The sequence below is a fragment of the Vanessa atalanta genome, chromosome 3 (genome assembly GCF_905147765.1).
Source record: "Vanessa atalanta chromosome 3, ilVanAtal1.2, whole genome shotgun sequence".
Taxonomy (NCBI): Eukaryota; Metazoa; Arthropoda; class Insecta; order Lepidoptera; family Nymphalidae; genus Vanessa; species Vanessa atalanta.
This window is the reverse complement of record NC_061873.1, coordinates 47,308-62,722: the sequence shown is the minus strand read 5'-3', so window position 1 is coordinate 62,722 and position 15,415 is coordinate 47,308. Positions and strand designations below refer to the sequence as shown.

Here is a 15,415-nt window from a genome sequence, read left to right as displayed (position 1 = left end):
AGACGTATTCGTGACGACGTATTCTAAGATTGAGATTTTTAAAACGACTACATAAAAAATGGACTTCCGTCTTGAATTATTAATTGATTAAAATTGAGATTGAAATTAATAATTAACTGAACCCCGCATCGATATCTGAAATCAATTCAAAGTGCTATCAGTCTCACGGCGTCATAAGATCTATTAGCATTCAGAATAATTATTATGATACGTGAGACCTCTTAATGCATCGACATCTAAAAAATGTCGTCAACCAATTCCGGTCAATCACACGTACAAGCTGCACTCAAAGTGATGCACAAGCAATGTGCAATTCCATGAGTCTAACAATCCTATGGGGTTTAGGTGTGTTTTAGTCGCGGGAGTATGACATTGCCCACTTCTTAGCTCCGCCTTCGACTTCCGACATAACTTGCTTTTACTGAAAATTATTCGGTGGAAACGAAGTGAATGTAATGGATCTTATTAAAGATCACGTTTTAATTAAAACAAAAAATAAGTTTCATAATTAAATTATTATATAAAACCGTTGACAACAAAAAGAGGTCTGCTGAAGGCGAAGTAAAGCTTTTCCCTTGAAAGAAGCAGTCGACAAAGCAGTCATAATCAACAATATCGTGGAACTAAGTGGAAGAAGATGCTATAAGAAGTATCCACAGTCATGTACATTTATATCCTTGTTCGTGTGTTAGTTATTTATTTTGAAAAATAAACACTTTTTAATATTTGTAAAGCAAGGTAGTTTTTCACCAAATCAACAATGTATATTTAATTAAAATAAGTAGTTGGAATAATTAATTAATTAAATGAAAACATTAAATCGACATGAGCACTTCTACAGGAAGCGTGACTGTTCATTATCTTTAATTTTACATAAAAGTTGTTTTCGGCCCTCCGAAGACGTCGTATTAACGTCACTTATAACTAATTAATTATAAGCGAAACGAGTTTACTATTCAAAGGGTGCTTGACCCATTGTAACAATACATACCATAACATTACGTTTGAGAATATCTTTGTAGATACCAACACTAGTGAAATTTTTAATTATAAAAATATTATTTTTACTAAATTACTAAAACAATAATAAATTTACCAAATATATGTATCCATTAATACACTTTCGCACGTTCCTGCTTATCTAAATCAACCATCGCGATCGAGGCAATAATCGATTTGGTGGTAGGGCTGTACCACCTACTCATGAATTCCGGTTTGAAGTGTGAGCGAGCTGATGTTATGTTCCCTGTGCATGGCATGTAGTTACACTAGTAACACGCACAAGGTACATACTCATAACATCCGAGTCTTCAGATATTTGCCATTTAAGGAAATATTACTTGCGGCGCCAATGTCTATGGGCGATGGTGACCACTAACCATCAGGTGGCCTATTTACCCGTCCGCCTACCTATTCTATATAAAAACAAAGTATAATTAGTTAATTTATTTAGTTAATATAAAAAAAAAATCTAATGACCAAATCTAGCATAAATTTAAATGCTCATTGTTTTACATGTAAACGACTAATACCAAAAAGTATCGTAAAGTAATTCAGTTCATTGTTATTTTTATGGATTTAGATGGAGGAGCAAGCAACGGGAACAGCGCTCCGTTAAGCGACGTAGCTCTCAGCTGGGCATTCGACAATTTGTGGTAGAATCCGCTACAATTATAATTAATCAGATCTAGTAGCTAGTAGTGCGTTGTTAATGATGTTGTTTTTGTAGTAGAGTGCCGGGGGCGGGGGCGTGCGCGGTGCGGAGGGCGAGGTCGCACACGCAGCGCTCGCGACGCTCTCCCGTGCGTGATGCCAGTGCCACACTGTCGCAGCGACGGAGATCAGTGCCGCGTACCGTACGACTGTGTGTCCTACTGACTCGCGGCTATCGGCCCACGTCGCGCGCGAACTTGTCGCGGCGCAGAAATAATCAGTTCAAGTTCAAGTCTCCCGGAGGTGGTCAGCAATCATATAAAACTTTACGTGAAGGAGGCGCCGGCGAGTTCAAACTAATCGACACGAAGACAACGAAGAACCCATGCATGAACGCCGACGGCTCTGTGTGATCAGTCTGAAATTAAATTATTGAGTGCTTTGTGATATTAGAAGTGTTCCATGCCTCGCTGTAACTCATACTGTGCTAATAAATGTGCCAAGTGATGAGCAAGACGGCGGATGATTTGATTTTTCACAATTTTGATTTTTCTAGGTAATTCAAATTACTTATATGCACAATATTATTACTTTATATGTCGCACGGTGTCAATCAGATGTTTAAACAGAACATAACATACGAATACAAGGAAATGCAGAACCAAATGTTGCAAAACTATAACTTAACGTGTTCAACTAATTACTCTAACGGACGTATTTACAAAACCCTTTGGACAACAAATTGACAAACAAAATAAACATATATATCAGCAGACATATGTACATACCTATAAAAGCAACTTTGGCGGAGTTGTGTCTGTTAGTACATTACTCAGAGAGTATTGTAAACACACGCCTTTGGAAACATAGATTAATTATCTTTAGTGCAAGCGCGAAGAAATACATCGGTTGAATTTGTATGATAAGTATTTTATGGGGAGAATGAACACAGTCCAGACCTCCGTTTCGCAATTTATACGTGTGGTATGATTTAGTATCGACTCATCACTAACCAAGATGCTTTCCCAACTTAACACTCCTCACTGTGACTTAATGTGCGAGGAGGTGTGTTTACGACATCAAAACAGTTTCGGGTGTATTTGAATAATTCTTCGAAATCAATTATTCTCTATAGTACGCATAACGAATTGGCCGCGATTGGCTCCGATATATCACAGGGAACATCAAAAGTGAATGCCAACGGATTTTGATATTATATTTTATTTATAGACTGTGGAACTCACAATGTTGCATATTATTTATTAACTATTAATGACTATTTGTTTAAGACACCATAAAAATTCACTGGTAGTTCTTTATAATTTGGCACAAGGATATAACACAATATATGTCAAAGTCTATAAAGATATACACAGGTATCACAGTGTTTTGTTTGAATGCGCTTCCCTCCAGAAGTACCAGAGTCATTCATAAGTCGATTTTGTTAAAATTGTCCATTACTGAGGGGCTGTCCTGAGGACCGAATAACACAATACTACCCGTAGCTTACCGTAAACAGCCACCGATGTGACAAAGCTGTGTGTTATGAGATGAGTTTATAAGAACTGCTCTAACTGATACTACTGAACTACTACTAATACTGATATTAAAATAAATAATAATTTTAATAACTTTAATAAGTGAAGCTACCACCGGTTCGGGATGTAGGGAAATACAATTATATATGTATATAATATATCCTGCCTGGAAGTTAATGTATTTTTGGACAAATTATTTGAATTTATTATATAATATATATGAGATATACTATTGTCTATAAATTACTATATTATATTCAACCATAATTATTATTCGTTAGATATTATACATAAACATATATATTTTAATTATTTCTCAATCTATGCCGACTGTTTTTTTTCGAAATATTATTTTCGTATAACTACTTAGTAATTTAGTTCGATGAAATACTTAAAATATTTTATTCATATTTTATTATTATTCACAAAAAAAAAAAAAAACAAATTGAACTTTCTTCTTATTCAAGTCGGCTGAAATAATGAAATTAAGTAATTTTAATTATTTGACGAAAGAGTAGAAGAAACAGCGCCGTGAAAGTTCTAAATGTTTTTTTGAGTTTCGGGATCTTTTCGTTTCCCATTTGGCGGCTAAGAAATCGAATGAGATAAAAACTTTTTGAGAAAAAATAACCAATTAATAACTTCATTGTTTCAATCAATTCAAATTTAAACGCAATCTAATGCTCATTTACGTGTGACGTTAACGCGTTAGAGTAGAGTTAGTTAAAATCCCTTCAATTTTATTAATATTTTACTAATAATTATTTTATTTACATGAACCAAAGTCAAACTACCGTCAGTTTGGGACACAGTTTTTTTACGTATAAATATAGAAAACTTAATACGTAAAGCATTTGATTGGAACTGATGAATTGAAATAATTCAGATTTCATTCTGTACTCTGAAATTCTAATTGTTGCCGGCTGTAGGGCTATGTATAAGCTCATTTGGGTCGGTAGTCGTTACCACCGACTTAAAGCTATAGCTCTGCACTTACTTGAAACTAAAAGAGTAAGTCAGTGTAAGTGTATGGTTTACAATCCTTGATTAGTAGCGCATATCAGTGTAAGGCACAGAATCTACGGTCCCTCAACAAAGTGCCGCCTTGGACTAGGAAAAAGCTTTACAAGAACTCTTTCAAAATAAATGTACATTTTTTATACATTTTTATAAAATGTATTATTTAATCATCAATCATCATCAATATCAATAATAATAAAATTTGTAAAAAGCCGCCCGCCGTTATTTAAAAAGTTACACATCTAGAGAACTACCTGAACCCGCAGCTACGCCCGCGTAGATTTTGGTTTTTGATAAAAACCTTGTTCGGCGTTTTTGATTGAATTAAAGTAATTTTAAATTATATTATATATAATTATATTATATTATATTATATTATATTATATTATATTATATTATATTATATTATATTATATTATATTATATTATATTATATTATATTATATTATATTATATTATATTATATTATATTATATTATATTATATTATATTATATTATATTATATTATATTATATTATATTATATTATATTATATTATATTATATTATATTATATTATATTATATTATATTATATTATATTATATTATATTATATTATATATAATTATATTATTTGAAGCATAATATACATATGTAGGAAGCAGCGATCTCTCTATCCGTCTATCGTGGAGATTGTTGGCAACGCAAATATTCAATTCAAATCAAATCAAATCAATTTTATTCAAGTAAACTTCACAACGAAGCGTTTTTGAATCGTCAATATTTAAACACAACCGTCGTTTCGGAAAGCAGCCTCCAGCGAGAAGAAACGACAAGAAACTCGCTGTTTACAAATAAACAGATTTACAATGCTGTTTTTCACAGTTTTGTTAGTGTCCCGTGATGGAACCCGAGCCTAAATCCAGGCGTTTCTTTATAAAAAGTATTCTTTAATGAAATGAAATCAATTTTATTCAAGTAAACTTCACAACGAAGCGTTTTTGAATGATCGATATTAAAAAACTACCACCGTTTCGGAAAGCAGTCTCCAACGAGAATAAACGGCAAGAAACTCGTATAGTTGCTCTTTTCAAATAAACACATTTACAATGCTGTTTTTTTACAATAATCAGTGTCCTGTGATGGGACCTGAGCCTAAATCGTTTTTTTCTAAAAAGTACTCTTTTAATGAATAGTAAGACTTATTTATTAATTTTTTAATTTCGTAAATGGTAAATTGGTTACATTTCCCGGTATCTTATTATATATGCGTATACCATTGCCCAAAAACGTTCTCTGTACCGTATGCAAACGGAAAGTAGGGGTTACAGGTTTATTCTTATTTCTTGTAATAATAGTATGTATATCAGCTTTTATGGAATATTTATATATATTCGTCTGTATCAACATTATATTATCATAAATATATTGTGAAGCAATCATTATTAATACACTTGTTTCTTAAAAAAATCTCGTAATTATATCGTAGAGCTAATATTGTAAATAGTTTGGATATATGGCTCTTTTCCGCAGAATAAATACTATTTCAATACCTGCGGCATTACCTTACAACAGCTCTCCATATGACATATTTTCATGAAAATTACTAAAATAAACCAGCGTAGCAGTAATTATGTCTGTCATTGCAAAAACGGCACAACTTAGGTTCCCTGCACACAATGGGGCTTACAATTGGGTGTAACACTGATTTATCGGAGTCAAGTCCATACCTAGAAAGACCGTAGACAAACTCAAGTCTTGAGCTAGGTACTTACTATATCAATGTAAATAAAAAGTCCTGATAGATCACTTAGGGTAACAATAAAATCAGAGGTACTTCGCATACTTATTTCTATTACTTCTAATTGGTTTAAAGAATAAAGAAGAAGAGGTTAACATATGTATTTGTATTTTTAAGTGTTTTCGCGAGCTATTAACGAGAAAAAAGGTATCAGCGCAACTCAAATGAAGCCATTTCACGTATATATCCACGTCTTAATTATAGTATGATATAGCCAATAGGCTATATATTAATTTTTTGAGTAGGTCACAGTCGCAGCGCCAACGGCGAGCGCGCGTCACCTGACAGCGCGACGGCCGGCGTCCGCGGTGATACTTTGAATATTGATTATTATGAGGTTTGTCATCGGAGATACCTAATGTTAATGTCTGCAAAATATCTTTACGTGTAAAAACCCGATATAAATATTTACTTTTATTAAGAATATTTGGGAAATCATTTCTGAAGCTTTTGTGAAACTGTAAACTGTAACATCAATTTGATGCTTTTTCTTATGCTATGTTCTAGGAGCCGGCACGCTGCCTATTTTCTGTTAATTCTGCTACTAAATCCACATAATGGTGAGTAAATTCCATAAAAACTCTTTTTTAAAGTAACATCAATATAAATATTCAAAAATGTTTTGATGAAAGATAATAAAAAATAGTTTCGTATAATATTATTAAGATTATTAAGTAAGATTTATTACTCTAATGAATTTGTTGTCATATAATTAGGTGGACGAGCCGATACAAACAAAAATGAAGGCCTGGTTTTGGCGGTGACAGCGAGTGTGCCCGGAGAGAGTGCCATCGACGCACCAGCTCTAGCGGAGCTGGCCGTCCTCAGGTTGCGAGCGGTGGGTGAGAAAGCGCGGGCCGTGCAACCACCGGCGGCCTGCTTGTCTCCGGGCACCTCTGATATTCGCGCTTGCCGCAACGCAATAGTCGCCGAGTTAGCACGAGGCAGCTTGCACGTTGCTTTCCTGACCGTCCCGGCGGCTAACGCACCAGCGGCATGGTTGCTGCACGAGGCCGGCCTCGACGAGTTGGGAGATGTGGCGCCTCCAGTGCGTCGACTTTGCATCGCGGCTCCACCGGCCCGCTCCTTGCTCGATCTCTCCGATTCGAACCTTGCGCAAAATTATTACGTTTCTCCTGCTGACCTCGCAGCCGCTCAGAACGAAACTCTCGTGACTAACAACAGCTCTTCAATGTTAGTACAATATAGTTAAATACTTTTTAAATATAATAAATAAAAATATAATTTATATAAAATATAAATAAATAATGTTATGTTATTTTTTTCAATTCTCAGAAAGAGCCGCCAAGACGTTTTAATTCCCGAGTGGTGTGTACCGAATGAAATTAAATGCGCAACGTTGTTGAGCAGAGACGCGGGGGAAGCGCGCTTATTGTTTGATGTGATACGCTTTTATCGTCTATATGCGAGCGTTCGCCCGATGGCAGCCCCATTAACCGCCACGACGAGAGCACTCGGTACGCGTTCTTTAATTTGTGATTGGGATCCTGAACGAATCGATCTCGGTGAATACCCTCATAACCTCATGTCGTCACTCGGCCCTCCGCCTTGTGACGCTTACTCAGACGCCGACGAATGTCCTTTTGAAAGTCGTCGTCTCGTGAAGCTGGTAAACGCCAGGGCGTTATCTCGTTCTCGTGCAGCGCTACTGGCACTGTTACAACTGCGGTTAAACACAGGAGAGTTGCACGAACTGACTCATTTAGCTCGCAATACAGACCCTAAAATGGCAGCAAATCAATTTCTTGTCACTCATCCTGCCAAAAATGTCATCCGAGAAGTTCGGGTCGCTGTACTTTTACCGAATACGACGCATCGCGAAACCTATGACGCGTCATCACTTGCAGCTGCCGCAGCTCTCGCGGAAGCTGATCTTGAAAAAAATTGGTCGGGATCAATTCGATTTAAGGTAAAGTAACCAATAAATATTTATAATTAAAAATATCTCTTTCGACTTGTTACCGTTGTAACGACTAACCGATACGTTTCATTTTCAACAGACGGAAACTTACGACGATCACTGTGATGCGACCCGCGCCGTTCAATATCTGTACGACGCCCCCGTTACGGGTGAGTACGACGGGCTGTCAGCCGTGGCCGGCCCCGCATGCGGGTCCGCATTCGCCGATGTGGCGCGCCAAGGCCTCGAATTTCGCTTACCTGCCATCGCGTATACACCACAAGCGCTCCCGACTGCTTCGTTGGCATTACTGGCTGCTGGAGATGCACGCATGTACGCGTCCGTTTTTGGCTCAATATTTGCAAAACTTCGGTGGCGTCGCTTGGCCGCTCTCAGCGAACCTGCCACTCGAGCCTCCTTAGCTGCCGCTCGCCTTCAGGCTGACATCGTGACCCATCTCGAATTACCAGACGATCGACCGGACTACGATCCTGAAATATTCACAAAGGTACTTATCAAGATCAAAATCAAAAATCAAAAAGCGGGTGCCCTTATCATATTATAACTATTAAACAATTGTACGCTAGAAAATACATCACCTGGATTAGCTTGTTGCAGAATGACACGATACACGACACGTTCCTCGGCAGAGGTAAAAAAATAGCATATTTTCAATTATATATTTTTATTTTAGTTATGATACCATGGTCATTTTATTTGTAATTTAACAGGTAACGAGCTAAGGAAGTATGTTAGTTAATCAGTATTTCATAAATCTCTTGATGGTAGGGATAGTGCGAGCCCGTCTGGTTGGGTACCATCACACGTCAGCTGATATTCTATCGCCAAACAGCAATACTTACTATTTTTTAACTACAAGGACAAATGACATAACTTCTTAACTCCCTAGATTAGTGGATGGTGATGGTGGTGTTAGCGATGTAACGAATATTAATATTTCGAAAGCGCCAATATCCTTGGGCCGTGGTGATCACTTACTGTCAAAATGGTTGCCCATTAGTCAGTTCGCACACACATATTAAAAAAAAACGTTAATGTATTATCAGCCTAAACAACTGCAGTGATTTTAGGTAATTTTAGATATCTAGACACGCGGTAGCGTGTCAGCCAAGTTCTAGTGACAGAACTGGCGTGCAGCACCGTGTGTAATATTACACGAACCATTTGGAGCCACTTTTGACCTCCTCATAACTCAAAAACTATTTGACATAAATGTGTCAAATTTGGCTCATATATTGAGACTTGCGAGATACATATGTGTTCCAAATTTTATAAACGCATCTCAAATGGTTATTTAGATATTAACGTCTAAAAATCGTCATTTTTATCACTGACTGACCTATAGATCAAAACTATATCCTACTTCCAGGTGATCTAGAAAGTTCAAATTTGGCATGCAGGTAGATAATTAGACCAATATAAAGGAAAAAATCTGAAACTGGTAATTTTTTATCATTTTATTATAATTTTTCATTTTATTGGGTCTATAGGAACACTTATATACTTAGTTCCTGTAATAACTGTAATAAAAAAAATGATGTAAGAACTAGCAATCAAAACTTATGACAGCCGGTCTTAATGTGGATTTTAAGGTCTTCAAGTGAATATATAACAAGTTGAATACCACCCTTAAGTTTTTTAAATCCAAATATTTCCGTTTTATTACTTATTAGTATAGCCGACTTTGGTATTTATTACGTTATTAACTAGCATTTAGCGCACATCAATGGTGCAAAATCTATATATGTATATACTTAAAAAAAAAAAAAATAGGCATTTCGGTACACGGCGCACGACGTGACGCCGAAGCTGCGGGATAAAAGCGTTGCGATTAAACCTTAACGCGGACGTGTCTGAGCGAGTGGCAACCGCGCTCATAAGAATTATTTCAATGCCTTCCGATGGAAGCTGCCTAGTCTATTCGACTGCATATTGTTTGTTTGAGTATACTAGTATACAACAATAAAATAGGTTTCGTGAGACTGTAGTAGAGTATGTATATCGTAACAGGAATGATTTAAGTTTGTACTCTAGTGCTACAAACGGGGATCCTTATTGCTTGGAAGAACAGTATCGAGTGAGCATGCTCATGTCAGCAAAGGACTGGTGAATGGGGCCAATGGAAAAATAGAGAAAGTACATTGAGGACGTCGACAACAGCAATAGCGCACGTAAAATAACAATTCAATTTAAACATAATTTAATTTGCGAACTAGAAGCCAAACCAAGTTACAGATATTAAGTAATGTACATATATGTTCAAAGGAAACAATTCTCTATTTGCTTAGTATATTCTACTACTATACACAAATCACAAGGCCTTCGCCTTGACGGTGCTCTTTTCGACATAGGCTCCTTTATATTAAGTAAAGAGCAGGCTTACGTTGGCCTCTCTAGAGTTAAAAACTTAGATGGAGTACATCTTATCAATTTAGGTCCAAGTCAAATCAAGACACAAGAGAGCTCTATTGTAGAGTACAACCGTCTGCGCACATTATACCACCCCTACTTGGGCAAATTAAGTATAAACAGAAAACGCGTAAAAAATATCCGGACACTGAGTGGGCAATTCACTCGAACATTTCAGAGGTACCTACAAGAAAAATAAGAACGTATAAAAAAAAGACAATTGTAGCCCGTAAACATAAGAAAATAGAATAGCTTAACAAAAACCATTTGGTATTAATATTGTTATTAATAAGTACCTACTAATAATTTATATACAAAAAGTAGTGATATCCCATCAAAAACATAAATGTAAAAATCAGAGCCAAGTTAAATATTATGATATATACCTTGGTTGTTGTCTTCAACGACAAAAGAAGTGAGATCTAAATTTGTGCCAAGTAAAATAGTCCTTTCTGAAATTTATTTATAACTACATAAAATATCATTTCTTCTTATAACTTGGGGTAATATATTGTTGCCTAAGGTCTGACTTGGCTAGTTCTCATATACAAATTATATTATAGCCTTCGTAAGTTCTAAGCCTGTTACAAATGAATTATAAACACAAATTAAGCACGCAAATATTCAACGGTACTTGTCTGTCTGTCTGTCATGTTTTCTAGTGACTGGACCATCGCAGCTCTTAATGTACGTTAATACTAACTAAGCAATACTGAGCTGTCCTCCATTCTTCTTAGATGTTCTGAGTTATAATTTGTTATTCTAAACACAAACTACAATTTGTGTTTATAAACATATAAGAACTAGCCAAGTCAGACCTTAGGCAACAATATATTACCCCAAGTTATAAGAAGAAATGATATTTTATGTAGTTATAAATAAATTTCAGAAAGGACTATTTTACTTGGCACAAATTTAGATCTCACTTCTTTTGTCGTTGAAGACAACAACCAAGGTATATATCATAATATTTAACTTGGCTCTGATTTTTACATTTATGTTTTTGATGGGATGGTTACCAACACGACACGAATAGTTTTTACTAATCCTACTTTAAAAAGTATCCTACTTTAAAGATCAACCACCTACTTTTTTTAATCCCAAAAGACCCCTGAAAAAATATGTTTTATTCGTAATAAATTTCTCTGTGTGACAAAAACATTTTCATCTTAGCTTAGGAGGTATTATAGCTTACTAAAAAAAAAATCATTAGTATTATTCATAATCGAAATTGTTATATAAAAATTTAATAATGAATAAAATTTAATCCATATTTTACTTTGATAATTATTTACTATAGTTCTATTATCACAAATTTAAGCAAGTAAATTCACTAGAACTGACGTACGATTTATTATATTCAGGCATGGTATTATATTACTAAATTAGCTGCAATTATACCATTCTTTAATTTCTTGCGAAGAAGACGTCCTTTAGTATTTCCTCTCATATTGTATAACTCGTAACTACCCTTTGGCAGTGGGCGCAACGAGTGGTGGAGGTGAACGGGCGCGTGATTTACCTGTGCGTGGAGGATGCGCGTGCGGCGCGGGCGGCGCTGTGTGCGGGACACGCGGCCGGCCTCACGCCGCGCGCGGGGGCCGTGTGGCTGCTGCCTGCCGCGCTGACTCCCGACGCACTGACTCGGTCTGGGCGCACTGATCGTTGTTCGCGGGAGCAGCTTCGAGAGATGCTGGACGGGCACGTGAGCGTCGTACCTGAGTGGGCTTTACCGTGGCTAGACAATTCTGAAAACGTTAGTTTTAATTATTAGTATTATTTGCCTAATATTTATAGTAAATAAACCGTTATATTCCGCGATGTAGGTAGCCAAAAGAGAGTAAATAGTTTACGTTCTTTTGGCTAAGAACATTTTATTACTTAAATCTTTTTATAAAATTTAAAATAAAAAATGCAATCGACAGAACAAGACCACTATGAGCGAAGGCGAAGATAGCGCCGGCGCATGGCGCGCTAGGTGGCGCACGCAATGTGGCTTCATGGGCGGTGCGTGCGCACGCGTGGGCCCGGACGCCGCGCTGCTGTACGACAGTTTGCGACTGTGGGCTCTTGTGCTCGGTCGCCTGTTCACCGACCAACCCAAAGCACTCTATAACCTACATGATCTCGGGCTCGTTAGGTAAGATATTCTTCTTAATTTTGAGTGAATTACGATACGTGCACTGCGACGTGGCAGCGCGCAACTGCCTACTCAATGTGCTAAGTCAACTGCGCGTTTTCAAGCTGGCTGACTTCGGCACGACTCGCTTAGCTTTGGAGACCGAATACTACCGATTTATCTAGAAACTCAAACTAAACATTATTTTTTTTTATATGGCATTGGTTGGCGTACGAGCATATGGGCCACCTGATGGTAAGTGGTCTCCACCGCCCATAGACAAAGGCCCTGTAAGAAATATTAACCATTCCTTACATCACCTATGCGCCACCAACCTTGGGAACTGAGATGCTAAGCATGAGACATGGCAGCTTAAAATCAGCTATTATATATTTTACATATAAATGTACACCCATTCGAAATAAGATTAATAATGCTATTTATTTTATGAGTTATTGAGTTACTGATGTGGTAAATCTTTATTTCATTTTTTTTTTAGATCCTTGGTTTCAAATGCAACGAAAATTGATTTTAAAGGACTAACAGGACAATTTAATTGGGTGGCGGCTGGCAAGGATGACGACAATGGTACCGCATACGCACGTGCGGCGCCTCTCGTGGTGCTGCAGTGGGACGGCCGTGCCCGCCGCGAGGTCGGACGCTGGGAGCGCGACCGGCTCGAACTGCACGAAGACTTACTGATCTGGCGGACGGCAGACGGCCGAATACCAGACGATGGCGGAGAACAATGTGCATTACAACCGATAGCAAATCTTTTTCGCTGCGACTGTCGCACAGCTTTCGTGATTCTTGGATCCTTATTGTTATTGTTAGCAGTTGCAGCAATTAGCGCTATAGCGTTCTATTGCAAGAGGCGTGCAGAACGCAAGTACCGTTCCCGACTGGAGGCACTGGGACTACATTCGATGTTGCCCAAGACTATCGGTCTCGACCGCTGGGAGATACCTCGAGAACGCGTCGTCATCAATAGAAAACTCGGCATGGGTGCCTTCGGAACGGTCTACGGTGGCTACGCTCTACTGACGGAAGATCGCGGGTGGACCGCTGTCGCCGTGAAAACACTAAAGGCGGGCGCAAGTACGGAGGAGAAACTCGATTTTCTGTCGGAGGCAGAAGCCATGAAACGCTTCGATCACAAGAATGTGGTCCGGCTCCTTGCCGTGGTTACTAAGACCGAGCCCGTGTGCACTGTCATGGAGTACATGTTACACGGGGACCTCAAGAATTACCTGCTGGCGCGGCGACACCTAGCGTGCGCGGGTGCAGCCGGCGAGGACGCGGAGGAGCAGGTATCAGCGCGACGCCTGACGGGCATGGCGTTGGACGTGGCGCGAGCGCTGTCGTACCTGGCGCAGCTGCGATACGTGCACCGCGACGTGGCGGCGCGCAACTGCCTAGTCAGCGCGCGCCGAGTTGTCAAGCTGGCTGACTTTGGCATGACTCGCTTAGTTTTCGAGAACGATTACTACCGATTTAGCCGAAAGGGTATGCTTCCGGTGCGATGGATGGCTCCCGAGAGTCTCGCACTCGGGGTGTTCTCGCCCGCGTCCGACGTATGGTCCTTCGGCGTGTTGCTGTACGAAATAGTAACGTTCGGATCCTTACCTTTTCAAGGCCTCAGCAACAGCGAAGTACTCACGAGAGTGAAAGGAGGCCAGACCCTTGAATTACCGATCGGACTGAAGCCCCAACTGTAAGTTTTGTTTTATAATAATGTATTAGAAATCAATATATGGTAAATTCTAGTTACATAGGGTATCCGTAACTTTAACCGTAAATCTTCGGCTTAAATTCTGTAACACATCTTTGAGGTTTCTTGTGCTTAGTTTGTAGTTTGGGTTAATTTCATCCTTTGCGATGAATAACAAATTGTGACATCGGAAAACCAGTTGTACTCTAAAATTCAGTTAAATGCACATGAATCAGCTTAAATGTTCTCAAGAAGAGGAATGCCCTTCACAGGCATCCATAGGTAGTTTACGAACGTAACCTTACGTAACATATTGCATCGCATCCGTTTCAGCGAGGGCCTGATCAAGTCCTGCTGGCAGCACGACTACAAGGCGCGACCGACGGCGTCCGAGGTGGCCGCCTTCCTGGCGGACGCACCGCGGCTGCTGGCGCCGTGCCTGGACGTGCCGCTCGACACGCTCTCGCTGGACGGAGAGCCCCCCTGGCGCGTGCCGCGGGAGCGCGCCGAGGCTCGCTGGGTGTCATGGGCGGCACCCGCTTCGCAGGCCACCGACACCACGTACCTGAGCGCTGACATGCCCCGCGAGACGGACCGGTTTTTGACGTGACACTGCTCGTGCAGGGACAATTAAATGGCTGGTCGCACCTCGAATATCTTATCATTCCGATATTTTCTAGTCAATTGTATGTAATAGATATTATCTTATGTAAGTTATTATAATTTATTATGAAAAAATAGAATATAATATTTATTTATACGTATGTGTGTGTGTAAACGTGGATAAGGATATTTCCATTTTGAATGAAGCGTTTGTTGTCCACCCAGAGTGATCGGCCGCAATAACGTATGGTGTAATTATATGTAAAGGAATTATTTTATAATAAAATAAAAATATTAAATTTATTAATTATTATTATTTTAATTTCCATTAACTGAGAGTACAGAAAGTTCAGCAAATATTGCAACTTATTAAACGAATGAACTTGATGAGTTATTTGTATTTAATTGTATCTCTGTACTCAAAACGATTGACACAAAAGTATAATTAATTGGAGCTCGTTAAGAACTACTTAATTAAACTTGCAACACTACTGATCAAAATATGGTCTCATACTTAACCACAAAATTTCTTTAATATGATTTGCTCATGCGTTCATGGCGAATGTACATATGTATGTTTTATATATACTTGTAAGAAGACCATGAACTTTTTAATACTTTAATGAAACCAAATACTTT

At 38.4% G+C, this 15,415-nt stretch overlaps 2 protein-coding genes across 3 annotated transcripts; both read left to right on the top strand.

Moving 5' to 3' along the window:
* Nucleotides 1–1,557: 1,557 nt before the first annotated feature.
* On the top strand, nucleotides 1,558–2,169 carry LOC125077427. Its single transcript, XM_047689382.1, has 2 exons — nucleotides 1,558–1,655; nucleotides 1,730–2,169. The coding sequence occupies exons 1-2, from the start codon at nucleotides 1,573–1,575 to the stop codon at nucleotides 2,064–2,066; spliced, it is 420 nt and encodes a 139-aa protein (XP_047545338.1). The 5' UTR covers nucleotides 1,558–1,572; the 3' UTR covers nucleotides 2,067–2,169.
* Nucleotides 1,814–15,058, top strand: LOC125077426. 2 transcript variants are annotated; one of them, XM_047689380.1, is made up of 10 exons: nucleotides 1,814–2,209; nucleotides 6,238–6,329; nucleotides 6,500–6,552; nucleotides 6,709–7,186; nucleotides 7,289–7,922; nucleotides 8,014–8,421; nucleotides 11,824–12,099; nucleotides 12,269–12,483; nucleotides 12,962–14,176; nucleotides 14,507–15,058. In XM_047689380.1, exons 2-10 carry the CDS (start codon nucleotides 6,325–6,327, stop codon nucleotides 14,781–14,783), a joined length of 3,561 nt encoding a protein of 1,186 aa, XP_047545336.1. In that variant the 5' UTR covers nucleotides 1,814–2,209; nucleotides 6,238–6,324; the 3' UTR covers nucleotides 14,784–15,058. The 2 variants fall into 2 exon arrangements, with proteins under 2 accessions (XP_047545336.1, XP_047545335.1); XM_047689379.1 differs by lacking the exon at nucleotides 6,238–6,329.
* Nucleotides 15,059–15,415: the final 357 nt, after the last annotated feature.

Excerpts from the sequence above, each read along its gene's own strand:
- LOC125077427 (XM_047689382.1), top strand. The coding sequence starts at position 1,573 with ATGGATTTAGATGGAGGAGCAAGCAACGGGAACAGCGCTCCGTTAAGC. Across the intron at positions 1,656-1,729 it reads TGGGCATTCGACAATTTGTG|TAGAGTGCCGGGGGCGGGGG; the intron begins GTAGAATCCGCT and ends TTGTTTTTGTAG.
- LOC125077426 (XM_047689379.1), top strand. The coding sequence starts at position 2,148 with ATGTGCCAAGTGATGAGCAAGACGGCGGATGATTTGATTTTTCACAAT. Across the intron at positions 7,923-8,013 it reads CGGGATCAATTCGATTTAAG|ACGGAAACTTACGACGATCA; the intron begins GTAAAGTAACCA and ends CATTTTCAACAG. Across the intron at positions 14,177-14,506 it reads ATCGGACTGAAGCCCCAACT|CGAGGGCCTGATCAAGTCCT; the intron begins GTAAGTTTTGTT and ends CATCCGTTTCAG.